Source organism: Rhinoderma darwinii, chromosome 3, assembly GCF_050947455.1.
Source record: "Rhinoderma darwinii isolate aRhiDar2 chromosome 3, aRhiDar2.hap1, whole genome shotgun sequence".
NCBI classification, from domain to species: Eukaryota; Metazoa; Chordata; class Amphibia; order Anura; family Rhinodermatidae; genus Rhinoderma; species Rhinoderma darwinii.
The window spans coordinates 418,096,746-418,121,725 of NC_134689.1; the positions used below are offsets into that span (position 1 = coordinate 418,096,746).

Consider the following 24,980-nt stretch of genomic DNA (forward strand, 5'->3'; position numbering starts at 1 on the left):
CTTTAGGATGCAAATATGACCTTTTATGCATTTTTGACACAACATTATGTTTGATGCAAAATTGCATGAAGGCGTCCATGAGTGTAAAGAGCTGGGTGGCATTTTCACAACATGCCAAGTGTCTACTATCATAAAAGATATGGGTTTGGGGTTAAAATATGATGGTTTTATTTATGTCAAAAGAGTCTACCCTGAATATTTTAGATCTTTTTCCAAAAATATCGAAGGCATGGCCCCTGTATTATGACTTTTCCTTGCATGTTTAGGTTCTTCCTGGTGTACTGTTAAGTGTTGTTTTCTGTCGGCCACACATTGATGTACACAGCACTTTGAGCCAATCAGATATCTTCCCATACTGCTCCCCCACCCCTCTGCATCTCTCTCCTGCAGCTGCATCTCCCTCCTCCTGGTCTATTATTTACAGTATTATTCCAGGCCAAATTTTTGGTGTCAAAATAACTTTCAGTAAGGAACTATGAGACGAACACGTACAGTACATTGAAGAAAAATAAATACCCAGTGAAGTCCAACAAGCTGAAATAAAAAGTATAATTTATATGTACATCAGGAGACAAAAGCGGACCATGAAAAAAAAACAACCACGTGTGGCATTGCAAGGCCAGGCAGAGGTATACTGAAAGCAATGTGTGTATGTTTGTATATATACATGGTATAGATCATTAGCGAAAACAGAGGACACCAGAAGGCGATTGGCAAGAGGACACAGGGACAGAGAGACTGACGAGAGACTTTTTGCTTGGGTCACCCAAAAAGCAGAGGGGTAAGCTCATTGCTGCCTATATCACCCATGAGGACAGGTGACGCAGATCCCATTTCACTTTGCTCATATGACTGGTGTTAAAGGAAGAGAGAGACCCGTCGCCCATGCCACCATGCAGGGATGTGGAAGGATTCATTGTAGGCTTCATTCTATCCCAGCACGCGATGGGAATAAGGGCAACAACCCTGCAGGGGGTGCACAGACTGCAGCAGTGCGGTGACATCGCTCCTGGCCGGTCATATCGGTCACTGATTCCCCTCGGAGCTGCACACGGCATTCCCATTCAATAGCAAACACCAGGCGGGGAAAGCGGTCAGTCATCGATACAAATCACCTCACCGGCCCTTCCGTCTTTCCTTTCCATTAGATCCATCTCTCTCTCTTTCTTTACCAGAATGGGAGGACCATTAGAAGCTGGGGAAATTAAAACAATGTAAAAAATTTGAGGGAAATGTGCATGTCTACATACAAAAGCAATACACAAAAAATGGGGACATAGATATATTCAAAAAAACACAAAAAAAGGCCATACTTACTAAATGGATTGTAGACACCAGTTCCCAACAGGATGCAGACAAGCCACAAATGCTACAAAGGGAGAGGGCTCAGGTGCATTAAATAGTAATATCCACTCCCACTAGTAGCATTTTTTACTTGTCTGCGTCCTGTTGGGAACTGGTGTCTACCAACACATTCAGTAAGTATGGCCTTTTTTTGTGGTTTTTTTGTGTCTACATACAAACAGACTGTGACACATCCAAAGCTGCGTTTACAAATCTATTGCCATTATGGGAACAAAGATGACAACTGCATATTCACAGCAAACATTTATGAGCAGCTCTAGATGTGACTGGAGAAAAGTACATTTAAAAAGAAATCTAAAAATCTGTACAAAAGTAGCAAATTTAAAAGGTTATTCATCCGTTTCACCAGATTTATGCTTCCCTATGGCAGCCCTGTAGAGATTTTACCAGTGAGTCGCAGTTTTCTTTGAAGCAGCAATTGAAAATGTTCTGTGTCCAAACACTGAATAAAGCAGCTACCTCTGCCTCATTCAGAGCAGGAAATCCCAGCATGATCTGAAGCACTGATCAGTGGATGCCAGTAAACACAGTCTTGTCTCTGTCTGTGTATTCAGCTCGTCAAACCTCCTCAGGCTCATTATCACCGCACCCAAGCGTCTCACGTGGACACCAATGGGCAGTGCCTGTTTAGAGAAGCTGTATTTTAACTATGGGGGACACAACTTCCATTTTTGGGCTAAAACATAAAATGACCTGGAGATATCAGCCCTGGCACTGTCCTCTGGTGTGAAGTATGTTAACTAGGCTAGTTTCAGCTTTAAGGGGGTTGTCCCAGAAAACACATGTATCCCCTATCCACAGGATAGGGGATACATGTGTGATCGCTGGGGGTCCGACCGCTGGGACCCCAAGCGATAATAAGAATGGGGGACCGAAAGACCCCCAAAGTGTTCCATGAGAAGCATGGGACTTCCGGTGTCTGTGTCCGGCAGCTCTATAGAGATTAATAGAGCGCAAGTTGCGCTTGTGCCCATGCGTGACCGGCGCTTTATTCACTTCTATGGAGCTGCCGGACATACAAGCCATACACAGACCCTGCAGGTCCCAAGCTTCTCACGGAGCACTTCGGGGGACTTTCGGTCCCCCATTCTCCTTATTCTTAATTTTTTTTTCACTCTTTCTCCACCAACACACCTTGTCTTTTAATTTGTTCCCCAAAAAGGTCAGAATAAAACCTTCAAGGGTTAATCCAGTCACAGAAACTGATGGCATATCGCTAGGATATGCCATCACTTTCTATCATAGGAATAGCCCTTTCAGTTGTGATACCAGCCGCTATTACTTGCAAAAATCGGCCTTTTCATTGTGACATTTGCCATTTAGGGCTGTACTGGATCTAGTCGTCCAGCAATCACATGATCAGTCAGGTGATCACAGGAGCCAGTAGAAGTCAGGATGTATTAAAGGGTTTTGGAATTCATAAAATTGCTCCGCATTTTTCCAGAAACTGCACCACTCCTGTCCATGGATTGTGTTTGATATTGCAGCTCAGCCCTATTGAGCTAAATAATAATAATATGCAATACCAGGCACAGCCACATGGCCAACAGTGGCGCTGTTTCTAGAAAAACGCAGACCACATTTTTTTATTTTTAATCTAGGACAACCTCGAAATAAAAACAACACATGCATTATGTGTGTGAATACAATACAATAGGCACAGCAAGACGTGATATAAAGGACAGAACAAGAATGGAAATGGAAAGAACGAGACTGAAAGGAGAGAACGAAGATCACTCGCTGTCTTCTTACCTGACAAGAACGACCCCATGGGCATTTGATTATAATTTGTCCCAGTATGTGGTGCTGTGGGTAGGTTGCTTGAAAAATGCCCCCCGAAGAGAGGAGGCGTGGTGTAAGGACCAGGGGGGAAAACCTGGGAGGGCAGAGAGAATTCAGTCTGATTGTTTCACAAATACTAATCAAGTCCTGACCCTAGAACTACCCTCTAAGTCCCCGTCGCCCCACCATCTTAAAGGAACACTCCAGGAGAAACTGACACATTATGTTATGCCTAGCGCAGGGCCTGACGGGGCGGGGATAACACAAGGAACCTCTGTGTCATGCACCGAAAACCTCTATCCACAGCAGAAATCTGTCCCCCAATTGTCAGCTCCTCCTTCGGCAACTTAAGGTGGAATCTAAATCCCAATGTCGGACTTCCCGGGCTTGCTGGAACTTGTGGTTTCCCAAAAGGTTAATCAATAGTTTGCCTGCCGTGCTCCTCCAGTAAACTATCGGAGGAAATAAAAAAATATTTAGGAGGAAATAAAGCTGAAGTTCTGCTTTATTTCCTACCGAGGTACGAGGGTACCCCCATATCACATATCCCTGAGGGAGAGACGATCGTTCTCTGCTGGAAGCCGCTTTACCGAGAACCTCCTTTATTATGAAACTCCGAAGACTGAACTTTTAGGATTTCAAGTAAAGGTTGATCACTCAAGCCTTTAAGGGTCTTCTTTTTTTCCCCTAGAAACAGTGCCCCCCTTATCCATGGTATGTGGCTAGTATTGCAGTCCAGCCTTATTCACTTGATCTAATCCCAAACAACCCTTTTTAATCCCGTGTCTACTTTTGACTATTTTATAGTTTTAACAAAATATATATAATCTATGTAAAAGGCTGAGTAACTATGTAAATGATTATGTTCTGAGCTACAGCCTGTATTATACACCTGAGCTGCAGTCGCAATTCTGCTGAAATCTCCGATGACCTCCTGCTTGTTCAGCGTCTGCACAAAGCTTTTTCTGGTTATTTGCATTCTGTAGTTCGTTGTTAGAACAAGTTAGATCAGTAACGCTGAGCTCCTATAATGCAGGAGGACAGTTTTTTGTTTCTGCATCAGATGACAGTAAAGTGTCTGGTGTACAGATGATGCTACCCAGAATGCAAATCCCCATAGCAAGCTCTGTGAAGATACTAAACAAGCGAGGATGTAACTCAGGATAAATAATGTAATGTATGTACACAGTGACTCCACCAGCAGAATAGTGAGTGCAGCTCTGGAGTATAATACAGGATATAACTCAGGATCAGTACAGGATAAGTAATGTAATGTATGTACACAGTGACTCCACCAGCAGAATAGTGAGTGCAGCTCTGGATACAGTATATAACTCAGGATCAGTACAGGATATGTATTTACACAGAGATGCCAGCAGCAGAATAGTGAGTGCAGCTCTGGAGTATAATACAGGATATATCTCGAGATCAGTAATGTAATGTATGTACACAGTGACTCCACCAGCAGAATAGTGAGTGCAGCTCTGGAGTATAATACACGATGTAACTCAGGATCAGTACAGGATAAGTAATGTAATGTATGTACACAGTGACTCCACCAGCAGAATAGTGAGTGCAGCTCTGGTGTATAATACAGGATGTAACTCAGGATCAGTACAGGATAAGTAATGTAATGTATGTACACAGTGACTCCACCAGCAGAATAGTGAGTGCAGCTCTGGAGTATAATACAGGATATAACTCAGGATCAGTATAAGATAAGTAATGTAATGTATGTACACAGTGACTCCACCAGCAGAATAGTGAGTGCAGCTCTGGAGTGTAATACAAGATGTAACTCAGGATCAGTACAGGATAAGTAATGTAATGTATGTACACAGTGACTCCACCAGCAGAATAGTGAGTGCAGCTCTGGAGTATAATACAGGATGTAACTCAGGATCAGTACAGGATAAGTAATGTAATGTATGTACACAGTGACTCCACCAGCAGAATAGTGAGTGCAGCTCTGGAGTATAATACAGGATGTAACTCAGGATCAGTACAGGATAAGTAATGTAATGTATGTACACAGTGACTCCACCAGCAGAATAATGAGTGCAGCTCTGGTGTATAATACAGGATGTAACTCAGGATCAGTACAGGATAACTAATGTAATGTATGTACACTGACTCCACCAGCAGAATATTCAGTGCAGCTCTGGAGTATAATACAGGATATAACTCAGGATCAGTACAGGATAAGTAATGTATGTACACAGTGACTCCACCAGCAGAATAGTGAGTGCAGCTCTGGAGTATAATACAGACTGTAACTCAGGATCAGTACAGGAGAAGTAATGTAATGTATGTACACAGTGACTCCACCAGCAGAATAGTGAGTGCAGCTCTGGAGTATAATACAGGATATAACTCAGGATCAGTACAGGATAAGTAATATATGTACAAAGTGACTCCACCAGCAGAATAGTGAGTGCAGCTCTGGAGTATAATACAGGATATAACTCGGGGTCAGTACAGGATATGTAATGTAATGTATGTACACAGTGACACCACCAGCAGAATAGTGAGTGCAGCTCTGGAGTATAATACAGGCTGTAACTCAGGATCAGTACAGGATAAGTAATGTAATGTATGTACACAGTGACTCCACCAGCAGAATAGTGAGTGCAGCTCTGGAGTATAATACAGGATGTAACTCAGGATCAGTACAGGATAAGTAATGTAATGTATGTACACAGTGACTCCACCAGCAGAATAGTGAGTGCAGCTCTGGAGTATAATACACGATGTAACTCAGGATCAGTACAGGATAAGTAATGTAATGTATGTACACAGTGACTCCACCAGCAGAATAGTGAGTGCAGCTCTGGAGTATAATACAGGATATAACTCAGGATCAGTACAGGATAAGTAATGTAATGTATGTACACAGTGACTCCACCAGCAGAATAGTGAGTGCAGCTCTGGAGTATAATACAGGATGTAACTCAGGATCAGTACAGGATAAGTAATGTAATGTATGTACACAGTGACTCCACCAGCAGAATAGTGAGTGCAGCTCTGGAGTATAATACACGATGTAACTCAGGATCAGTACAGGATAAGTAATGTAATGTATGTACACAGTGACTCCACCAGCAGAATAGTGAGTGCAGCTCTGGAGTATAATACAGGATATATCTCAGGATAAGTACAGGATAAGTAATGTAATGTATGTACATAGTGACTCCACCAGCAGAATAGTGAGTGCAGCTCTGGAATATAATACAGGATGTAACTCAGGATCAGTACAGGATAAGTAATGCAATGTATGTACAAAGTTACTCCACCAGCAGAATAGTGAGTGCAGCTCTGGAGTATAATACAGGATATAACTCAGGATCAGTACAGGATAAGTAATGTAATGTATGTACATAGTGACTCCACAAGCAGAATAGTGAGTGCAGCTCTGGAGTATAATACAGGATATAACTCAGGATCAGTACAGGATAAGTAATGTAATGTATGTACATAGTGACTCCACCAGCAGAATAGTGAGTGCAGCTCTGGAATATAATACAGGATGTAACTCAGGATCAGTACAGGATAAGTAATGCAATGTATGTACAAAGTTACTCCACCAGCAGAATAGTGAGTGCAGCTCTGGAGTATAATACAGGATATAACTCAGGATCAGTACAGGATAAGTAATGTAATGTATGTACATAGTGACTCCACAAGCAGAATAGTGAGTGCAGCTCTGGAGTATAATACAGGATATAACTCAGGATCAGTACAGGATAAGTAATGTAATGTATGTACATAGTGACTCCACCAGCAGAATAGTGAGTGCAGCTCTGGAGTATAATACAGGCTGTAACTCAGGAACAGTAGAAGATAAATAATGTAATGTATTTACAACTCAACGTTTTACATATATTATATTTATAGTTGGAGTTCAGGTTCTGGATAAAGCACAGGGTGTATTTATTTATACAGAGGGCAGGGTACCATGTTCCAGTAAAAGCAGACAGGGAGCAATAAATGTGACTTCTACATTTCAGGACCCCTGGTAAGTAAGATTTTTGAGGAGGATTAGGGGTATAAAAAAACGGAATTTATAGTATTTGCCCGATTTTACGCTTTAAAGCGCCATATTAAAGCTACTCTGCATTAAACTTCAAGGAATCATCTAACATTATGAGGTAATCGCTATTAAAGCTAGTCCTAAACAATGTGTTAGTAGCTCCAAACCATAGCGTTACTTCATTACACAGGTCTCCAACCAGAGGGTCCTCCAGCTGTTGTAGTCAGCATGTTGGGAGTTATAGTTGTGCAACCGCTGATGTGCCACAGGTGGGAGACCGTGTAAGCGGATGCAGGTTTTTTTTATCATCATCTCCCTTTTTTTACAGCTCCCCCAGATCTGCACACAACCCAGCCTGGTCTCTCACCGGAGGAGCTGTGCTCTCGCTCCCTTTGCTTGCAAGTCGGCTCAGGATACTGCGCTCGGACATCTGCAGTCTGGCCGCGATGGGTGGGATGCGTGCGAGGGAGGCAGGCAGGCGCGTTACATCCGCCTTCATATCGCTCAACAGCTCCTCCAGTTGGTTCAACACTGAATAGAGGGAGAGCTCAGACACTTGTACCAGACTACTACCCCACATCTTGAGATACTACACCTCTCAGCATTGTCTAGGACAGTAGTCTCCAACCTCTGGATCTCCAGCTGCTGGAAAACTACAACTCCCGGCATGATGGGAATTGCACTTTTCCAACAGCTGGAGAGCCACAGGTTGGAGACCACCAATAAGTAACCCTTTGTCTGCCAGCCCACGGTCGATGTAGATATCTATAACATTCATGGTTGAAGCCTATCTCTTTAAGCCCAGGTTCACTTAAGAACATAAAAATATGCGACTGTAAATTATTTACCTTGGACTGATCATGTCTTATACTCCAGTCACATACAAAGCTGCACTTACAATTTTACTGGTTACCAATGTTAGCAGCCATATCCCTAACATCTCAGCTAGGATCCACGAATAATGATGTAGTGTTTTGTACATCAAACTATTACGTAGTGCCTGGAGTAAAGACTACATCCCACGCAATGCAATACAGCAGGGCATGCGGTTTTCAATAAGACGTGAGGTCCAGCAGCCTGAGAGCTAACAGGAAACCAGCAAATTTGTGAATACAGCTCTAGATGTGATTGGAGTACAAGATGGGGATGGTCGAAAAGTATACAAAAGGATATGAAGACTAGATGTGGCCATAGACTGTAAAAAGATACCTCTTGTATACCTTGTGTTTATTGCCATTTTCAAGATCTCTGTTAGCTATCAGTGAATGGGAACAACCTTTCTTATGTTTGTAGGCTGAAAACCTGTCCTGACCTAATCTGGCTTACACAGCTGACGGTTTGTTACAATGTATCAGATACATTGCAACACAGCTGATTTCGGGGTTTCGCTGCTTACGACCTGATGATTACAATATACAACTGCCAAGCTCAGCAAATAGAGGAGGGTCTGAATGGAACCCCCATTTAGCAGCAGACATGAACATCTCTAGACACAGGGCTGACAGACAAGAAGATATTGGTCAATGCTTTCACACTGCAAACACATTACGAGCCAAGATGAAATGTAACGTGTCCATGAGTAGAACTTCCCCTCCACACTTCCCTCGCCTCTCTTCCTTCTCTCCTTTCCTCTCTCTTCCTGCAATGTCCCGTTTACCTTTATGGAGGACGGCATTGGCCGGCTTGTTCCCCGCCAGTGATTCCTTGGACAGGTGTTGGTGACTTTCTGCCAGACATTCCACCTCTGAGAAACGGGCATTTAGGGCCATGGCTGGATGGGACGGGTCCTGTGTCATGTTCAGATAGGCAGCGCGGCGCAGCTGCTCCTCAATAACTAGCGCTTGTTCCAGTAGCTGTAAAGAGCGAAAAGTGACAGGATTTCTTAGTACAGGATAAGCAATGTCATGTATGTGCACAGTGACTCCACCAGCAGAATAGTGAGTGCAGCTCTGGAGTATAATACAGGATGTAACTCAGGATCAGTACAGGATATGTAATGTATGTACACAGTGACTCCACCAGCAGAATAGTGAGTGCAGCTCTGGAGTATAATACAGGATGTAACTCAGGATCAGTACAGGATAAGTAATGTAATGTATGTACACAGTGACTCCACCAGCAGAATAGTGAGTGCAGCTCTGGAGTATAATACAGGATGTAACTCAGGATCAGTACAGGATATGTAATGTATGTGCACAGTGACTCCACCAGCAGAATAGTGAGTGCAGCTCTGGAGTATAATACAGGATGTAACTCAGGATCAGTACAGGATAAGTAATGTAATGTATGTACACAGTGACTCCACCAGCAGAATAGTGAGTGTAGCTCTGGAGTATAATACAGGATATAACTCAGGATCTGTACAGGATAAGTAATGTAATGTATGTACACAGTGACTCCACCAGCAGAACAGTGAGTGCAGCTCTGGAGTATAATACAGGATGTAACTCAGGATCAGTACAGGATAAGTAATGTAATGTATGTACACAGTGACTCCACCAGCAGAATAGTGAGTGCAGCTCTGGAGTATAATACAGGATGTAACTCAGGATCAGTACAGGATATGTAATGTATGTACACAGTGACTCCACCAGCAGAATAGTGAGTGCAGCTCTGGAGTATAATACAGGATATAACTCAGGGTCACTACAGGATAAGTAATGTAATGTATGTACACAGTGACTACACCAGCAGAATAGTGAGTTCAGCTCTGGAGTATAATACAGGATGTAACGTAGGATTAGTACAGGATAAGTAATGTAATGTATGTACACAGTGACTCCACCAGCAGAATAGTGAGTGTAGCTCTGGAGTATAATACAGGATATAACTCAGGATCTGTACAGGATAAGTAATGTAATGTATGTACACAGTGACTCCACCAGCAGAACAGTGAGTGCAGCTCTGGAGTATAATACTGGATGTAACTCAGGATCAGTACAGGATAAGTAATGTAATGTATGTACACAGTGACTCCACTAGAAGAATAGGGAGTGCAGCTCTGGAATATAAAACAGGCTGTAATTTAGGATCAGTATGAGATAAGCTAGACTACTGGAGTAACCATGCCCATGTAATAGCTTAGTAAAGTACCAATCAGAGATCTAAAAAACAGCACCCTACCCCCCCCCCCCCCCCCCCCATCTTTCCAAGATATACTGTATGACCTGTCTCGGCTCTACTGATTGTGGTCTCAAAGGGGAAGGGCATATCTGACGGGCTATGTAACAGCCCCCTAGTGGCCATTCATCCAGTGTGATGGTGCCCAAAATCAGCGTTGGTAAGGTGTACAGTACCCTAATGTTACTGAAAAGCTGTTGCAACAAATTCTCCTCCACTGCATGTCATATAATTGTCCTTCAGGTTCTAACATGAACAGTAGTGAAGGCCTTCGGGGTCGTACCTTAAACCGTCTGGCCAAGAACTTGTTCTTCATTTCCAAGAAGTTCCCTTTGTTGGTTTCGGATTTAAATGGCTCATTGATAATCGCAAAGGGAGGGTCATTCTGAAGGTCCTGCCACCGAGCATATCCATGTCTGAGAGGGTTAAGGAAGTTTGCTGATTTTACACATGACCAAGCTTGACAGATGAAAAAGAATTGATAATAAACATTTTTAATAGCGTACTCCCGGTGGAAATTCTTGGCCTGAAGCTCCAGCTGTCCTAGTCCTATGACCCCATGACAACACTTCCTGTTCTGCAGAATATACTCAGGCATACAGACACAGTTTGGGCGAAGCTGTCCATAAAGGTACGATTTTACTTCTACATATGTGGGGTTAAAGGTGTTTTCTGATAAAATAATGAAAGGCTCAGCAAATTTTATCATCATGTTACATATCTCTGCTTGCTGTCAGTGAATTGGAACATTTTTCTGGCTGAAACTCATCCTTGACCTAACGATCTAAATACATCAGCAACACACACCTCTCTCAAATACAATATATAAAATAATGAATGCAAGTAAACAAGGATACACCACAACCCCGGCCAGTAACCAGTAATCCTGGCGGCGGTGCCAGATCTCGTTCAGCCTGCCGGAGCAGACGGCTGCCCGCTCCTCGTTCTGCCACAAGGTGTGAAGTTCTGAGGGTGATAAACAGAAAATGCTTTTTAACCCTTTGAAGTCACAGCCATTTTTTTCGTTTTTCACTCCCCGCCTTCCATGAGCCATAACTTTTTTTTTTTCCGTCAATAGGGCGGTTTGGAGGCTTATTTTTTGCAGGGGGAGTTGTTTCTATTGGCACTATTCAAAGTATCATAGAAATTACTGGGAAACAAAAAAAATATCTATGTGGGTATGTGGGGTGGAATTGGAAAAAACTGCGATTCCTCCATTTAATTGGGGGTTTCGCTTTTACGTCTTTCATCGTGCGGCAAAAACGACAAATTAACTTTATTCTGCCGGTCAATACGATTACAGTGATACCAAGTTTATACCGGTTTTTTTTCGGCCGGGTTCAACACTGAGTTTTTTGCAGGAGGAAAATCTGCCTCAAAATTCCGTTTGGAATTTTGAGGATGATTTTGCTCTCCCTGAACGCCGATTTTCGCAGTGTTTTTCGTCTGCAGCCATTGAGCGCCGCGGCCATAAAACGCCGCAAAATACGCTTTCTCTGCCTCCCATTGATGTCAATGGGAGGTATGGGGCATAAACGCCCGAAGATAGGGCATGTCCCGTCTTTTTCCCGCGAGACGGTTTTTCCGCTCACGAGAAAAAACGTCTCCGCCTCCCATTGAAATAATTGGGAGGCATTTTCGGCCAATTTTTTGTCGCGTTTTCCGTCGCGGTTTCCACGTCAAAAACCGTGTAAAAAAACTCAGTGTGAACTGGCCCTTAATATTTTACTACTTTTACAAAGAAAATAAATTTGTTTCGCCATACACTGGGAGCTATAACTTTTTCCTTTTATCGTAGATTGAGCGGCATCGGGGCTTATTTTTTGGCGGGACGAGCTGTAGTTTTGTAGTACAGACGACTTTTTGATAATTTTTTATTACATTTTGCGATTCTGGCGGTTACATTTTTTTTATGACGTTCTCTGTGCGAGTTAAATAATGTTATATTGTAGTAGTTCGGACTTTTACGGACGCGGCGATAACAATTTTGTAGATATTTTTATTTAGAAAAATGTGACGTTTTTTGAAACTTTTAATATTTTTTTATTTTCTTTTACTACTAAAAACTTTATTAACCTTACTTTTTTTACTCTTTTTATTAGTCCCCCTAGGGGACTTGAACCAGCGATCGCCAGATCGCTGGTAAAAATTACTGCCATACTAACGTATTGCATTATATTATGCTTAACACAGGCAGAGTGAAGGCAGACCTGGGGGCCTTCATTAGGCTCCCGGGTTGCCATGACAACCGTTGGCACCCTGTGAACGCGTCACGGGGAGGGCGCGATGGGCGGTCAGAGGGGGCCGTCCCACTTTCTAACGGCTTAGATGTCGCGGTCGCTATTGACCACGGCCTCCAAGTGGTTAAATGGCCAGGAGCAGTGCGATCTCTGTGCCTGGCCGTTAGTGCAGGGTGTCAGCTGTAATACTATTAGTGTGTGTATACAGCCCCTATGTCAACTTATGTATCTCCATAGTTACAGACTACAAGTAAACCCTCTGTATACTCAGATCCTGCAGTCATACGCTCTTCAAAGTGTCCCCTACTTTCTAACCTAGAAGAAGAGAGGGCAGAGAGGGTAAATTAACACATGACTGCAGGATCAGACTATAAATTGTCGTCTGTAACTATGGAGACACATGGATCTTCATAGGGGCTGTATGCATAAAACGGGAGTATTTTTTTTACCTGTGAAGCCCCCATCTGCAATATTAAACATGAAGCGTGCCCTGTCGGGCCGGCTCTCCTCCTTTCTCCCGTTGTTGTTCCTTGCCTCATCACGCTGATGGTTGGTCTTCAGCTCTTTCAGCGTCTCTCTCTCGAACTTGACTTCCTCGGGTGCTGTAAGATTACAGAACGATCAGCATAGATGTACTCCTCATTGTGACTAGGACGCGTGACCTGTCTGGTAATGTTACATCCCGCAATATTATCACTCTACTCATCGACATGGCTTCCCTATAGACCAGTGGTCTCCAGCTATGTAGCTACTGCAACTCCCACCATGTCTTGACAGCTAGACTGTGCTGGGAGTCGTAGTTTCTGCCAGTTGCTTCTACACTGTGCTATATGCCTTATGATAAATTTGGTGCATCTGGCTTGACATGTTAGTCACTTTTCGCTAACTGACGCCACTTCGTGGCTGGCGTACTATACTGTAATGTATTGCGCTTAAAAAAATGGAGCACACCATTAAAAAATTTGGTGCAGTTTACAACTCCTATAAGCCACGTGTTTTTTAATCTTAGGGGTTTCTCTCCCCAGACTTTCTGGATGATCGGATACCGGACTAAAGGAATGTTACTGTACATTGAAAGTGTGAAATCCGTACCTTACTTCTACACTGAGATATCGTATGATCTCTAAAAGTTATAGACCCAGAGCCTGAGGCTGCACTACTGAGAGATTATCAATGCACATTCACCCCTTGGCATTTCTTCCTGTCCAGCATCTGCTCTTTCTGCTGTTATATCCTTCTCGACGGCTCCGTCTTGTGGTTTTTCAGGCTGAGGAGCTAAAGGATGAAAGTAACATATGGTAAATAATAAGATAACAGAATACTGGTGTCTGGCCGATGAGTGAATTTCCTATTACAGAGCCGTATAGAAGTCCCATAAGACTTCAGTATAAGAATCCTTAATTCAGCCTCCAGTGTCTTACACGGTGGGACGTTACACCTGTCACATGTATTATGTATGTATACACACCGATCCGGTCTTCCACGACTGGGGTTTCAGATTGGGGCTCCTGTTTCGCTTGTGACTGATCTGATGTTTCCGCCGTCAATTTCTCATCACTTTTCTCTGGGGCGACACTGGAAGATGGACTCACTGTATCCTGAGGAGTAGGGGTCTACAAAACAGATATGGACATGAGGCATCTCACTGTGTACATACATTACAATACTTATCCTGTACTGATCCTGAGTTACATCCTGTATTATACTTCAGAGCTGCACTCACTATTCTGCTGGTGGAGTCACTGTGTACATACATTACAATACTTATCCTGTACTGATCCTGAGTTACATCGTGTATTATACTCCAGAGCTGCACTCACTATTCTGCTGGTGGAGTCACTGTGTACATACATTACATTACTTATCCTGTACTGATCCGGAGTTACATCCTGTATTATACTCCGGAGCTGCACTCACTATTCTGCTGGTGGAGTCACTGTATACATGCATTACATTACTTATCCTGTACTGATCCTGAGTTACATCCTGTATTATACTCCAGAGCTGCACTCACTATTCTGCTGGTGGAGTCACTGTGTACATACATTACATTACTTATCCTGTACTGATCCTGAGTTACATCCTGTATTATACTCCAGAGCTGCACTCACTATTCTGCTGGTGGAGTCACTGTGTACATACATTACATTACTTATCCTGTACTGATCCTGGGTTATATCCTGTATTATACTCCAGAGCTGCAGTCACTATTCTGCTGGTGGAGTCACTGTGTACATACATTACATTACTTATCCTGTACTGATCCGGAGTTACATCCTGTATTATACTCCGGAGCTGCACTCACTATTCTGCTGGTGGAGTCACTGTATACATGCATTACATTACTTATCCTGTACTGATCCTGAGTTATATCATATATTATACTCCAGAGCTGCACTCACTATTCTGCTGGTGGAGTCACTGTATACATGCATTACATTACTTATCCTGTACTGATCCTGAGTTACATCCTGTATTATACTCCAGAGCTGCACTCACTATTCTGCTGGTGGAGTCACTGTGTACATACATTACATTACTTATCCTGTACTGATCCGGAGTTACATCCTGTATTATACTCCGGAGCTGCACTCACTATTCTGCTGGTGGAGTCACTGTATACATACATTACATTACTTATCCTGTACTGATCCTGAGTTACATCCTGTATTATACTCCGGAGCTGCACTCACTATTCTGCTGGTGGAGTCACTGTATACATACATTACATTACTTATCCTGTACTGATCCTGAGTTACATCCTGTATTATACTCCAGAGCTGCACTCACTATTCTGCTGGTGGAGTCACTGTGTACATACATTACTTATCCTGTAGTGATCCTGAGTTACATCCTGTATTATACTCCAGAGCTGCACTCACTCTTCTGCTGGTGGAGTCACTGTGTACATACATTACATTACTTATCCTGTACTGATCCTGAGTTATATCCTGTATTACACTCCAGAGCTGCACTCACTATTCTGCTGGTGGAGTCACTGTGCATATTACTTATCCTGTACTGATCCTGAGTTACATCCTGTGCTGCACTCACTATTCTGCTGGTGGAGTCACTGTGTACATACATTACATTACTTATCCTGTAGTGATCCTGAGTTACATCCTGTATTATACTCCAGAGCTGCACTCACTATTCTGCTGGTGGAGTCACTGTGTACATACATTACATTACTTATCCTGTACAGATCCTGAGTTACATCCTGTGTTATACTCCAGAGCTGCACTAACTATTCTGCTGGTGGAGTTACTGTGTACATACATTACTTATCCTGTACTGATCCTGAGTTATATCCTGTATTATACTCCAGAGCTGCACTCACTATTCTGCTGGTGGAGTCACTGTGTACATACATTACATTACTTATCCTGTACTGATCCTGAGTTACATCCTGTATTATACTCCAGAGCTGCACTCACTATTCTGCTGGTGGAGTCACTGTGTACATACATTACATTACTTATCCTGTACAGATCCTGAGTTACAGCCTGTTTTATACTCCAGAGCTGCACTCACTATTCTGCTGGTGGAGTCACTGTGCACATACATTACATTACTTATCCTGTACTGATCCTGGGTTACATCCTGTATTATACTCCAGAGCTGCACTCACTATTCTGCTGGTGGAGTCACTGTGTACATACATTACATTACTTATCCTGTAGTGATCCTGAGTTACATCCTGTATTATACTCCAGAGCTGCACTCACTATTCTGCTGGTGGAGTCACTGTGTACATACATTACATTACTTATCCTGTACTGATCCTGAGTTATATCCTGTATTATACTCCAGAGCTGCACTCACTATTCTGCTGGTGGAGTCACTGTGTACATACATTACATTACTTATCCTGTACTGATCCTGAGTTACATCCTGTATTATACTCCAGAGCTGCACTCACTATTCTGCTGGTGGAGTCACTGTGTACATACATTACATTACTTATCCTGTACTGATCCTGAGTTACATCCTGTATTATACTCCAGAGCTGCACTCACTATTCTGCTGGTGGAGTCACTGTGCATATTACTTATCCTGTACTGATCCTGAGTTATATCCTGTATCCAGAGCTGCACTCACTTGTCTGCAGGCTTTACACCAGATGCCGTACATTCCTCTTTTACATGATGTAATAACTGCTCACATTATAAGAGCTCAGCTATACTGTAAGGTGCATATATGTCAAGAATCTTGTGAATCGTTTTAGATCTGTGCAGGTTCTCAACATTTGGATGCCAAGACAAATATATCCATTCACTAGCAGCAAGCAGAGACCTAGAAAATATTGTAGTTCCCACCTGCTCACTCGCGGTGTGATCCCCTTCCATCTCTCTCTTCTCTGTCCCCTTCACATCCTTTTCTTTCTGTTCTTTGCTTTCTGTATCCTCTCTTTCCACCGGGGCTCCTCCATTTTCTGCTCGCTCGATGGGTGCCGGAGTGGCTACAAAACAAACATGAGATGATAAGAGTTGTTGTCTCTTCCATTTCCTATAGCGTCTTATATATGGAACATGCACCTATGGAGGAACATTAACAAATCAGATTTCTCCAAGTCCTATAGAAATGCATTATAATGTCTCCTCGTACCTGGTTTAGAGGTGCAGGGGGTGTTGGTGAGGCTGGGCTCTGGAGTGGTGGTGCTGGTCTTTATAGTGGGCGAGGAGGCCCGTGATGACAGCTTGGAGTCTAGGCTGGGATCTGGCATTAGCTCGGGCATACTCCATCGTCCATTAATATGTTCAAACTCCTGCACCTGTGAGGGTGGCAAATATAAAACCGATTATAGTGGCAAACTTCTCTTCTACCCGAAATGTAATCTTGTAAAATATCCGTACCTTTTTCTTCACCAGGGACATGACGCCGATACGGGTCAGCACCTGCTGGCGGGAGAGTCCTTCACGAGGAACGCCATCGGCAAAAGTCTCGGAGCCGTCCGCGCCCGGTTCACACAGATGTCTCATGAACAGAGATACATAGGCTCTAGGATACAAGATAGATATAGATGAGGGGGTCGGTCTGCATCTATCTATAAGCCGCTAGGACTGCGAGGTGGTACTACGGTTGTACTGGTAACACTATGGATAAATTCCTTTAATCCGGCGGAAAATCTTATAATCCAGCACAAAGATGCAATATATTGTGGGGTTTCTTACACTCAAATGCACAAGGCTGAGCATAAAGTCCTGGAGGATTCTCTACACGTGAGTTTTAGATTCTCGATGACCGTCTACTGTCCAATAATCCAGAAGCGCCAGATTAAAATACATCTCATCTATAAGTGATGCAATGCTGCCCCCTGCTGGGAATTGATGGTATAACACTGAATTCCTAATAATAAACTGTATTAAAGTGAACCTCCGGTATTAATAAACTTCCTACATGTCATAGGGGTATGTCTGTACTTGGCATTGGTGGGAGTCAGTGGGCTAAGACCCCAACCAAACGATAGAACATGTCAGAAGATTGTTAAAACCGGAGTTTACAATGGATGCAGATAGATGTTCCCCATCAGACATGCCACGGCATCCTGGCCAGCTCAGTGTTTACAGTGTCAGGGTATGGTGACCACTGATACTTGTCCTGCAGGAGGCCGTGGGTATAAAGACACCGCTCTGGTCTCCCCCAGTGTTTCACCTGACTGCAGATTACAATGTCCGTCTGTGTGAGGGAGGAGGGAAGAATCTCATTCACCACCACCAGGAAAACAGACCAAGTATGACCAAGCGGCATCAGATGAGTAAGGAAATCATCACGTGGGAAGTGGCTGCACAGTCATATAGTAACCCAGTCATGTATATAGTTACATAGTTACATAGTTAGTACGGCTGAAAAAAGACACATGTCCATCAAGTCCAACCAAGGGAAGGGAAAAGGGAAGGAAAAATTTCTACACATAGGAGCTAATATTTTTTTGTTCTAGGAAATTATCTAACCCTTTTTTAAAGCCATCTACTGTCCATGCTGTGACGGCTCCTGCGGTGTCTACTGTCCCTGCTGTGACGGCTCCTGCGGTAGGCTATTCCATAAATTCACCGTTCTCACAGTAAAGAAGCCTTGTCGCCTCTGCAGCTTGAACCTTTTTTTCTCCAGACGGAGGGAGTGCCCCCTTGTTTTTTGAGGGGGTTTTACAAGGAACAGGATATCACCATATTTTTTGTATGTGCCATTAATATATTTACATAAGTTAATCATGTCCCCCCTTAGTCGTCTTTTCTCAAGGCTAAATAGGTTTAATTCTTTCAATCTTTCCTCATAACTTAGATTCTTCATGCCCCTTATTAGCTTCGTTGCTCTTCTTTGTATTTTTTCCAACTCCAGGGCATCCTTTCTATTATCTGGAGCCCAGAACTGGACTGCATATTCTAGATGAGGCCTCACTAATGCTTTGTAAAGTGGTATTATTACATCCCTGTCCCGCGAGTCCATGCCTCTTTTAATACACGACAATATCTTGCTGGCCTTTGAAGCAGCTGATTGACACTGCATGCTGTTATTGAGTTTATGATCTACAAGAACACCCAGATCCTTCTCAACAAGTGAATCCGCCAGTGTAGCGCCCCCTAGGACATATGATGCATGCAGGTTGTTCGTACCCAGATGCATAACTTTACATTTATCTACATTAAACTTCATCTGCCAAATGGACGCCCAAACACTTAGTTTGTTTAAATCTGCCTGCAATTCATGAACATCTTCCATAGTCTGAACTATATTGCATAGCTTGGTGTCATCTGCAAAAATAGAAATAGTGCTATTAATCCCAACCTCTATATCATTAATAAATAAGTTGAATAATAGTGGTCCCAGCACTGAACCCTGGGGTACACCACTTATAACCGGTGACCATTCAGAGAAGGAATCATTGACCACAGTATGTATGATGTGTGTGGTGTATGTACATGTATGAGGGGAGCACACAGTCATGTAGCAGTATGTATGATGTGTGTGGTGTATATACATGTATGAGGAGAGCACACAGTTATGTAGCAGTATGTATGATGTGTGTGGTGTATATACATGTATGATGGGAGCACACAGTCATGTAGCAGTATGTATGATGTGTGTGGTGTATATACATGTATGAGGGGAGCACAGTCATGTATAAGTATGTATGATGTGTGTGGTGTATATACATGTATGAGGGGAGCACACAGTTATGTAGCAGTATGTATGATGTGTGTGGTGTATGTACATGTATGAGGGGAGCACACAGTCATGTAGCAGTATGTATGATGTATGTGGTGTATGTACATGTATGAGGAGAGCACACAGTCATGTAGCAGTATGTATGATGTGTGTGGTGTATATACATGTATGAGGAGAGCACACAGTCATGTAGCAGTATGTATGATGTGTGTGGTGTATATACATGTATGAGGGGAGCACAGTCATGTAGCAGTATGTATGATGTGTGTGGTGTATATACATGTATGAGGGGAGCACACAGTCATGTAGCAGTATGTATGATGTGTGTGGTGTATATACATGTATGAGGGGAGCACACAGTCATGTAGCAGTATGTATGATGTGTGTGGTGTATGTACATGTATGAGGGGAGCACACAGTCATGTAGCAGTATGTATGATGTGTGTGGTGTATATACATGTATGAGGAGAGCACACAGTCATGTAGCAGTATGTATGATGTGTGTGGTGTATATACATGTATGAGGAGAGCACACAGTTATGTAGCAGTATGTATGATGTGTGTGGTGTATATACATGTATGAGGGGAGCACACAGTCATGTAGCAGTATGTATGATGTGTGTGGTGTATATACATGTATGAGGAGAGCACACAGTCATGTAGCAGTATGTATGATGTGTGTGGTGTATATACATGTATGAGGGGAGCACACAGTCATGTAGCAGTATGTATGATGTGTGTGGTGTATATACATGTATGAGGGGAGCACACAGTCATGTAGCAGTATGTATGATGTGTGTGGTGTATGTACATGTATGAGGGGAGCACAGTGTCATGTATAAGTATGTATGATGTGTGTGGTGTATGTACATGTATGAGAAGAGCAGTCATGTAGCAGTATGTATGATGTGTGTGATGTATGTACATGTATGAGGAGAGCACACAGTCATGTAGCAGTATGTATGATGTGTGTGGTGTATATACATGTATGAGGGGAGCACACAGTCATGTAGCAGTATGTATGATGTGTGTGATGTATATACATGTATGAGGAGAGCACACAGTTATGTAGCAGTATGTATGATGTGTGTGGTGTATGTACATGTATGAGGGGAGCAGTCATGTAGCAGTATGTATGATGTGTGTGGTGTATATACATGTATGAGGAGAGCACACAGTCATGTAGCGGTATGTATGATGTATGTGGTGTATATATATGTATGAGGAGAGCACACAGTCATGTAGCAGTATGTATGATGTGTGTGGTGTATATACATGTATGAGGAGAGCACACAGTCATGTAGCAGTATGTATGATGTGTGTGGTGTATGTACATGTATGAGGAGAGCACACAGTCATGTAGCAGTATGTAGGATGTGTGTGGTGTATGTACATGTATGAGGAGAGCACACAGTCATGTAGCAGTATGTATGATGTGTGTGGTGTATGTACATGTATGAGGAGAGCACAGAGTCATGTAGCAGTATGTATGATGTGTGTGGTGTATGTACATGTATGAGGGGAGCACAGTCATGTAGCAGTATGTATGATGTGTGTGGTGTATATACATGTATGAGGGGAGCACAGTCATGTAGCAGTATGTATGATGTGTGTGGTGTATATACATATATGAGGAGAGCACACAGTCATGTAGCAGTATGTATGATGTGTGTGGTGAATATACATGTATGAGGGAGCACACAGTCATGTAGCGGTATGTATGATGTGTGTGGTGTATGTACATGTATGAGGAGAGCACACAGTCATGTAGCAGTATGTAGGATGTGTGTGGTGTATGTACATGTATGAGGGGAGCACACAGTCATGTAGCAGTATGTATGATGTGTGTGGTGTATATACATGTATGATGGGAGCACACAGTCATGTAGCAGTATGTATGATGTGTGTGGTGTATGTACATGTATGAGGGGAGCACACAGTCACGTAGCAGTATGTATGATGTGTGTGGTGTATATACATGTATGAGGGGAGCACACAGTCATGTAGCAGTATGTATGATGTGTGTGGTGTATATACATGTATGAGGAGAGCACACAGTCATGTAGCGGTATGTATGATGTGTGTGGTGTATGTACATGTATGAGGAGAGCACACAGTCATGTAGCAGTATGTAGGATGTGTGTGGTGTATGTACATGTATGAGGGGAGCACACAGTCATGTAGCAGTATGTATGATGTGTGTGGTGTATATACATGTATGATGGGAGCACACAGTCATGTAGCAGTATGTATGATGTGTGTGGTGTATGTACATGTATGAGGGGAGCACACAGTCATAAAGCAGTATGTATGATGTGTGTGGTGTATATACATGTATGAGGGGAGCACACAGTCATGTAGCAGTATATATGATGTGTGTGGTGTATATACATGTATGAGGAGAGCACACAGACATGTAGCAGTATGTATGATGTGTGTGGTGTATGTACATGTATTAGTGGAGCACACAGTCATGTAGCAGTATGTATGATGTGTGTGGTGTATGTACATGTATGAGGGGAGCACACAGTCATGTAGCGGTATGTATGATGTGTGCGGTGTATATATATGTATGAGGGGAGCACACAGTCATGTAGCAGTATGTATGATGTGTGTGGTGTATGTACATGTATGAGGGGAGTACACAGTCATGTAGCAGTATGAATGATGTGTGTGGTGTATATACATGTATGAGGAGAGCACACAGTCATGTAGCAGAATGTATGATGTGTGTGGTGTATATACATGTATGAGGGGAGCACACAGTCATGTATAAGTATGTATGATGTGTGTGGTGTATGTACATGTATGAGGAGAGCACACAGTCATGTAGCAGTATGTATGATGTGTGTGGTGTATATACATGTATGAGGGGAGCACACAGTCATGTAGCAGTATGTATGATGTGTGTGGTGTATATACATGTATGAGGGGAGCACACAGTCATGTAGCGGTATGTATGATGTGTGTGGTGTATATACATGTATGAGGAGAGCACACAGTCATGTAGAAGTATGTATGATGTGTGTGGTGTATGTACATGTATGATGGGAGCACACAGTCATGTAGCAGTATGTATGATGTGTGTGGTGTATATACATGTATGATGGGAGCACACAGTCATGTAGCAGTATGTATGATGTGTGTGGTGTATATACATGTATGAGGAGAGCACACAGTCGTGTAGCAGTATGTATGATGTGTGTGGTGTATGTACATGTATGAGGGGAGCACACAGTCATGTATAAGTATGTATGATGTGTGTGGTGTATAAACATGTATGAGGGGAGCACACAGTCATGTATAAGTATGTATGATGTGTGTGGTGTATATACATGTATGAGGGGAGCACACAGTCATGTAGCAGTATGTATGATGTGTGTGGTGTATATACATGTATGAGGGGAGCACACAGTCATGTAGAAGTATGTATGATGTGTGTGGTGTATGTACATGTATGAGGGGAGCACAGTCATGTAGCAGTATGTATGATGTGTGTGGTGTATGTACATGTATGAGGGAAGCACACAGTCATGTAGCAGTATGTATGTTGTATGTGGTGTATGTACATGTATGAGGAGAGCACACAGTCATGTAGCAGTATGTATGATGTGTGTGGTGTATGTACATGTATGAGGAGAGCAGTCATGTAGCAATATGTATGATGTGTGTGGTGTATGTACATGTATGAGGGGAGCACACAGTCATGTAGCAGTATGTATGATGTATGTGGTGTATGTACATGTATGAGGAGAGCACACAGTCATGTAGCAGTATGTATGATGTGTGTGGTGTATGTACATGTATGAGGAGAGCAGTCATGTAGCAATATGTATGATGTGTGTGGTGTATGTACATGTATGAGGGGAGCATACAGTCATGTAGCAGTATGTATGATGTGTGTGGTGTATATATATGTATGAGGAGAGCACAGTCATGTAGAAGTATGTATGATGTGTGTGGTGTATGTACATGTATGAGGGGAGCACACAGTCATGTAGCAGTATGTATGATGTGTGAGTTGTATATACATGTATGAGGAGAGCACACAGTCATGTAGCAGTATGTATGATGTGTGTGGTGTATATACATGTATGAGGGGAGCACACAGTCATGTAGCAGTATGTATGATGTGTGTGGTGTATATACATGTATGAGGGGAGCACAATCATGTAGCAGTATGTATGATGTGTATGGTGTATATACATGTATGAGGGGAGCACACAGTCATGTAGCAGTATGTATGATGTGTGTGGTGTATATACATGTATGAGGGGAGCACACAGTCATGTAGCAATATGTATGATGTATGTGGTGTATATACATGTATGAAGGGAGCACACAGTCATGTAGCAGTATGTATGATGTGTGTGGTGTATATACATGTATGAGGAGAGCACACAGTCATGTAGCAGTATGTATGATGTGTGTGGTGTATATACATGTATGAAGGGAGCACACAGTCATGTAGCAGTATGTATGATGTGTGTGGTGTATGTACATGTGTGAGGGGAGCACACAGTCATGTAGCAGTATGTATGATGTGTGTGGTGTATGTACATGTATGAGGGTAGCACAGTCATGTAGCAGTATGTAGGATGTGTGTGGTGTATATTCATGTATGAGGAGAGCACACAGTCCTGTAGCAGTATGTATGATGTGTGTGATGTATATACATGTATGAGGAGAGCACACAGTCATGTAGCAGTATGTATGATGTGTGTGGTGTATATACATGTATGAGGGGAGCACAGTCATGTAGCAGTATGTATGATGTGTGTGGTGTATGTACATGTATGAGGGGAGCACACAGTCATGTAGCAATATGTATGATGTGTGTGGTGTATGTACATATATTAGTGGAGCACACAGTCATGTAGCAGTATATATGATGTGTGTGGTGTATGTACATGTATGAGGAAAGCACACAGTCATGTAGCAGTATGTATGATGTGTGTGGTGTATATACATGTATGAGGAGAGCACACAGTCATGTAGCAGTATGTATGATGTGTGTGGTGTATACACATGTATGAGGAGAGCACACAGTCATGTAGAAGTATGTATGATGTGTGTGTTGTATATACATGTATGAGGAGAGCACACAGTCATGTGGAAGTATGTATGATGTGTGTGTTGTATATACATGTATGAGGAGAGCACACAGTCATGTAGCTGTATGTATGATGTGTGTGCTGTATGTACATATATGAGGGAGCACACAGTCATGTAGCAGTATGTATGATGTGTGTAGTGTATGTACATGTATGAGGAGA

General features: G+C 42.7%; 1 protein-coding gene across 4 annotated transcripts in view; it reads right to left on the bottom strand.

The window, feature by feature from the left end:
- Window positions 1–535: 535 nt before the first annotated feature.
- Window positions 536–24,980, bottom strand: part of CHD3 (chromodomain helicase DNA binding protein 3) — an 82,166-nt gene continuing 57,721 nt past the window's right edge. For 3 of the 4 annotated variants that reach the window (XM_075859247.1, XM_075859248.1, XM_075859246.1), the window contains exons 29-40: window positions 17,394–17,538; window positions 17,146–17,311; window positions 16,857–16,999; window positions 14,006–14,150; window positions 13,723–13,812; window positions 12,987–13,139; window positions 11,155–11,263; window positions 10,581–10,713; window positions 8,835–9,030; window positions 7,545–7,708; window positions 3,118–3,241; window positions 536–1,195 (exon numbers count right to left, since the gene is read on the bottom strand). In XM_075859247.1, the coding sequence (XP_075715362.1) occupies window positions 1,095–1,195; window positions 3,118–3,241; window positions 7,545–7,708; window positions 8,835–9,030; window positions 10,581–10,713; window positions 11,155–11,263; window positions 12,987–13,139; window positions 13,723–13,812; window positions 14,006–14,150; window positions 16,857–16,999; window positions 17,146–17,311; window positions 17,394–17,538 (1,669 nt within the window). In that variant the 3' untranslated portion in view covers window positions 536–1,094. The remainder of the gene's footprint in view (window positions 1,196–3,117; window positions 3,242–7,544; window positions 7,709–8,834; window positions 9,031–10,580; window positions 10,714–11,154; window positions 11,264–12,986; window positions 13,140–13,722; window positions 13,813–14,005; window positions 14,151–16,856; window positions 17,000–17,145; window positions 17,312–17,393; window positions 17,539–24,980) is intronic. The other variant, XM_075859249.1, reaches the window with a different exon arrangement.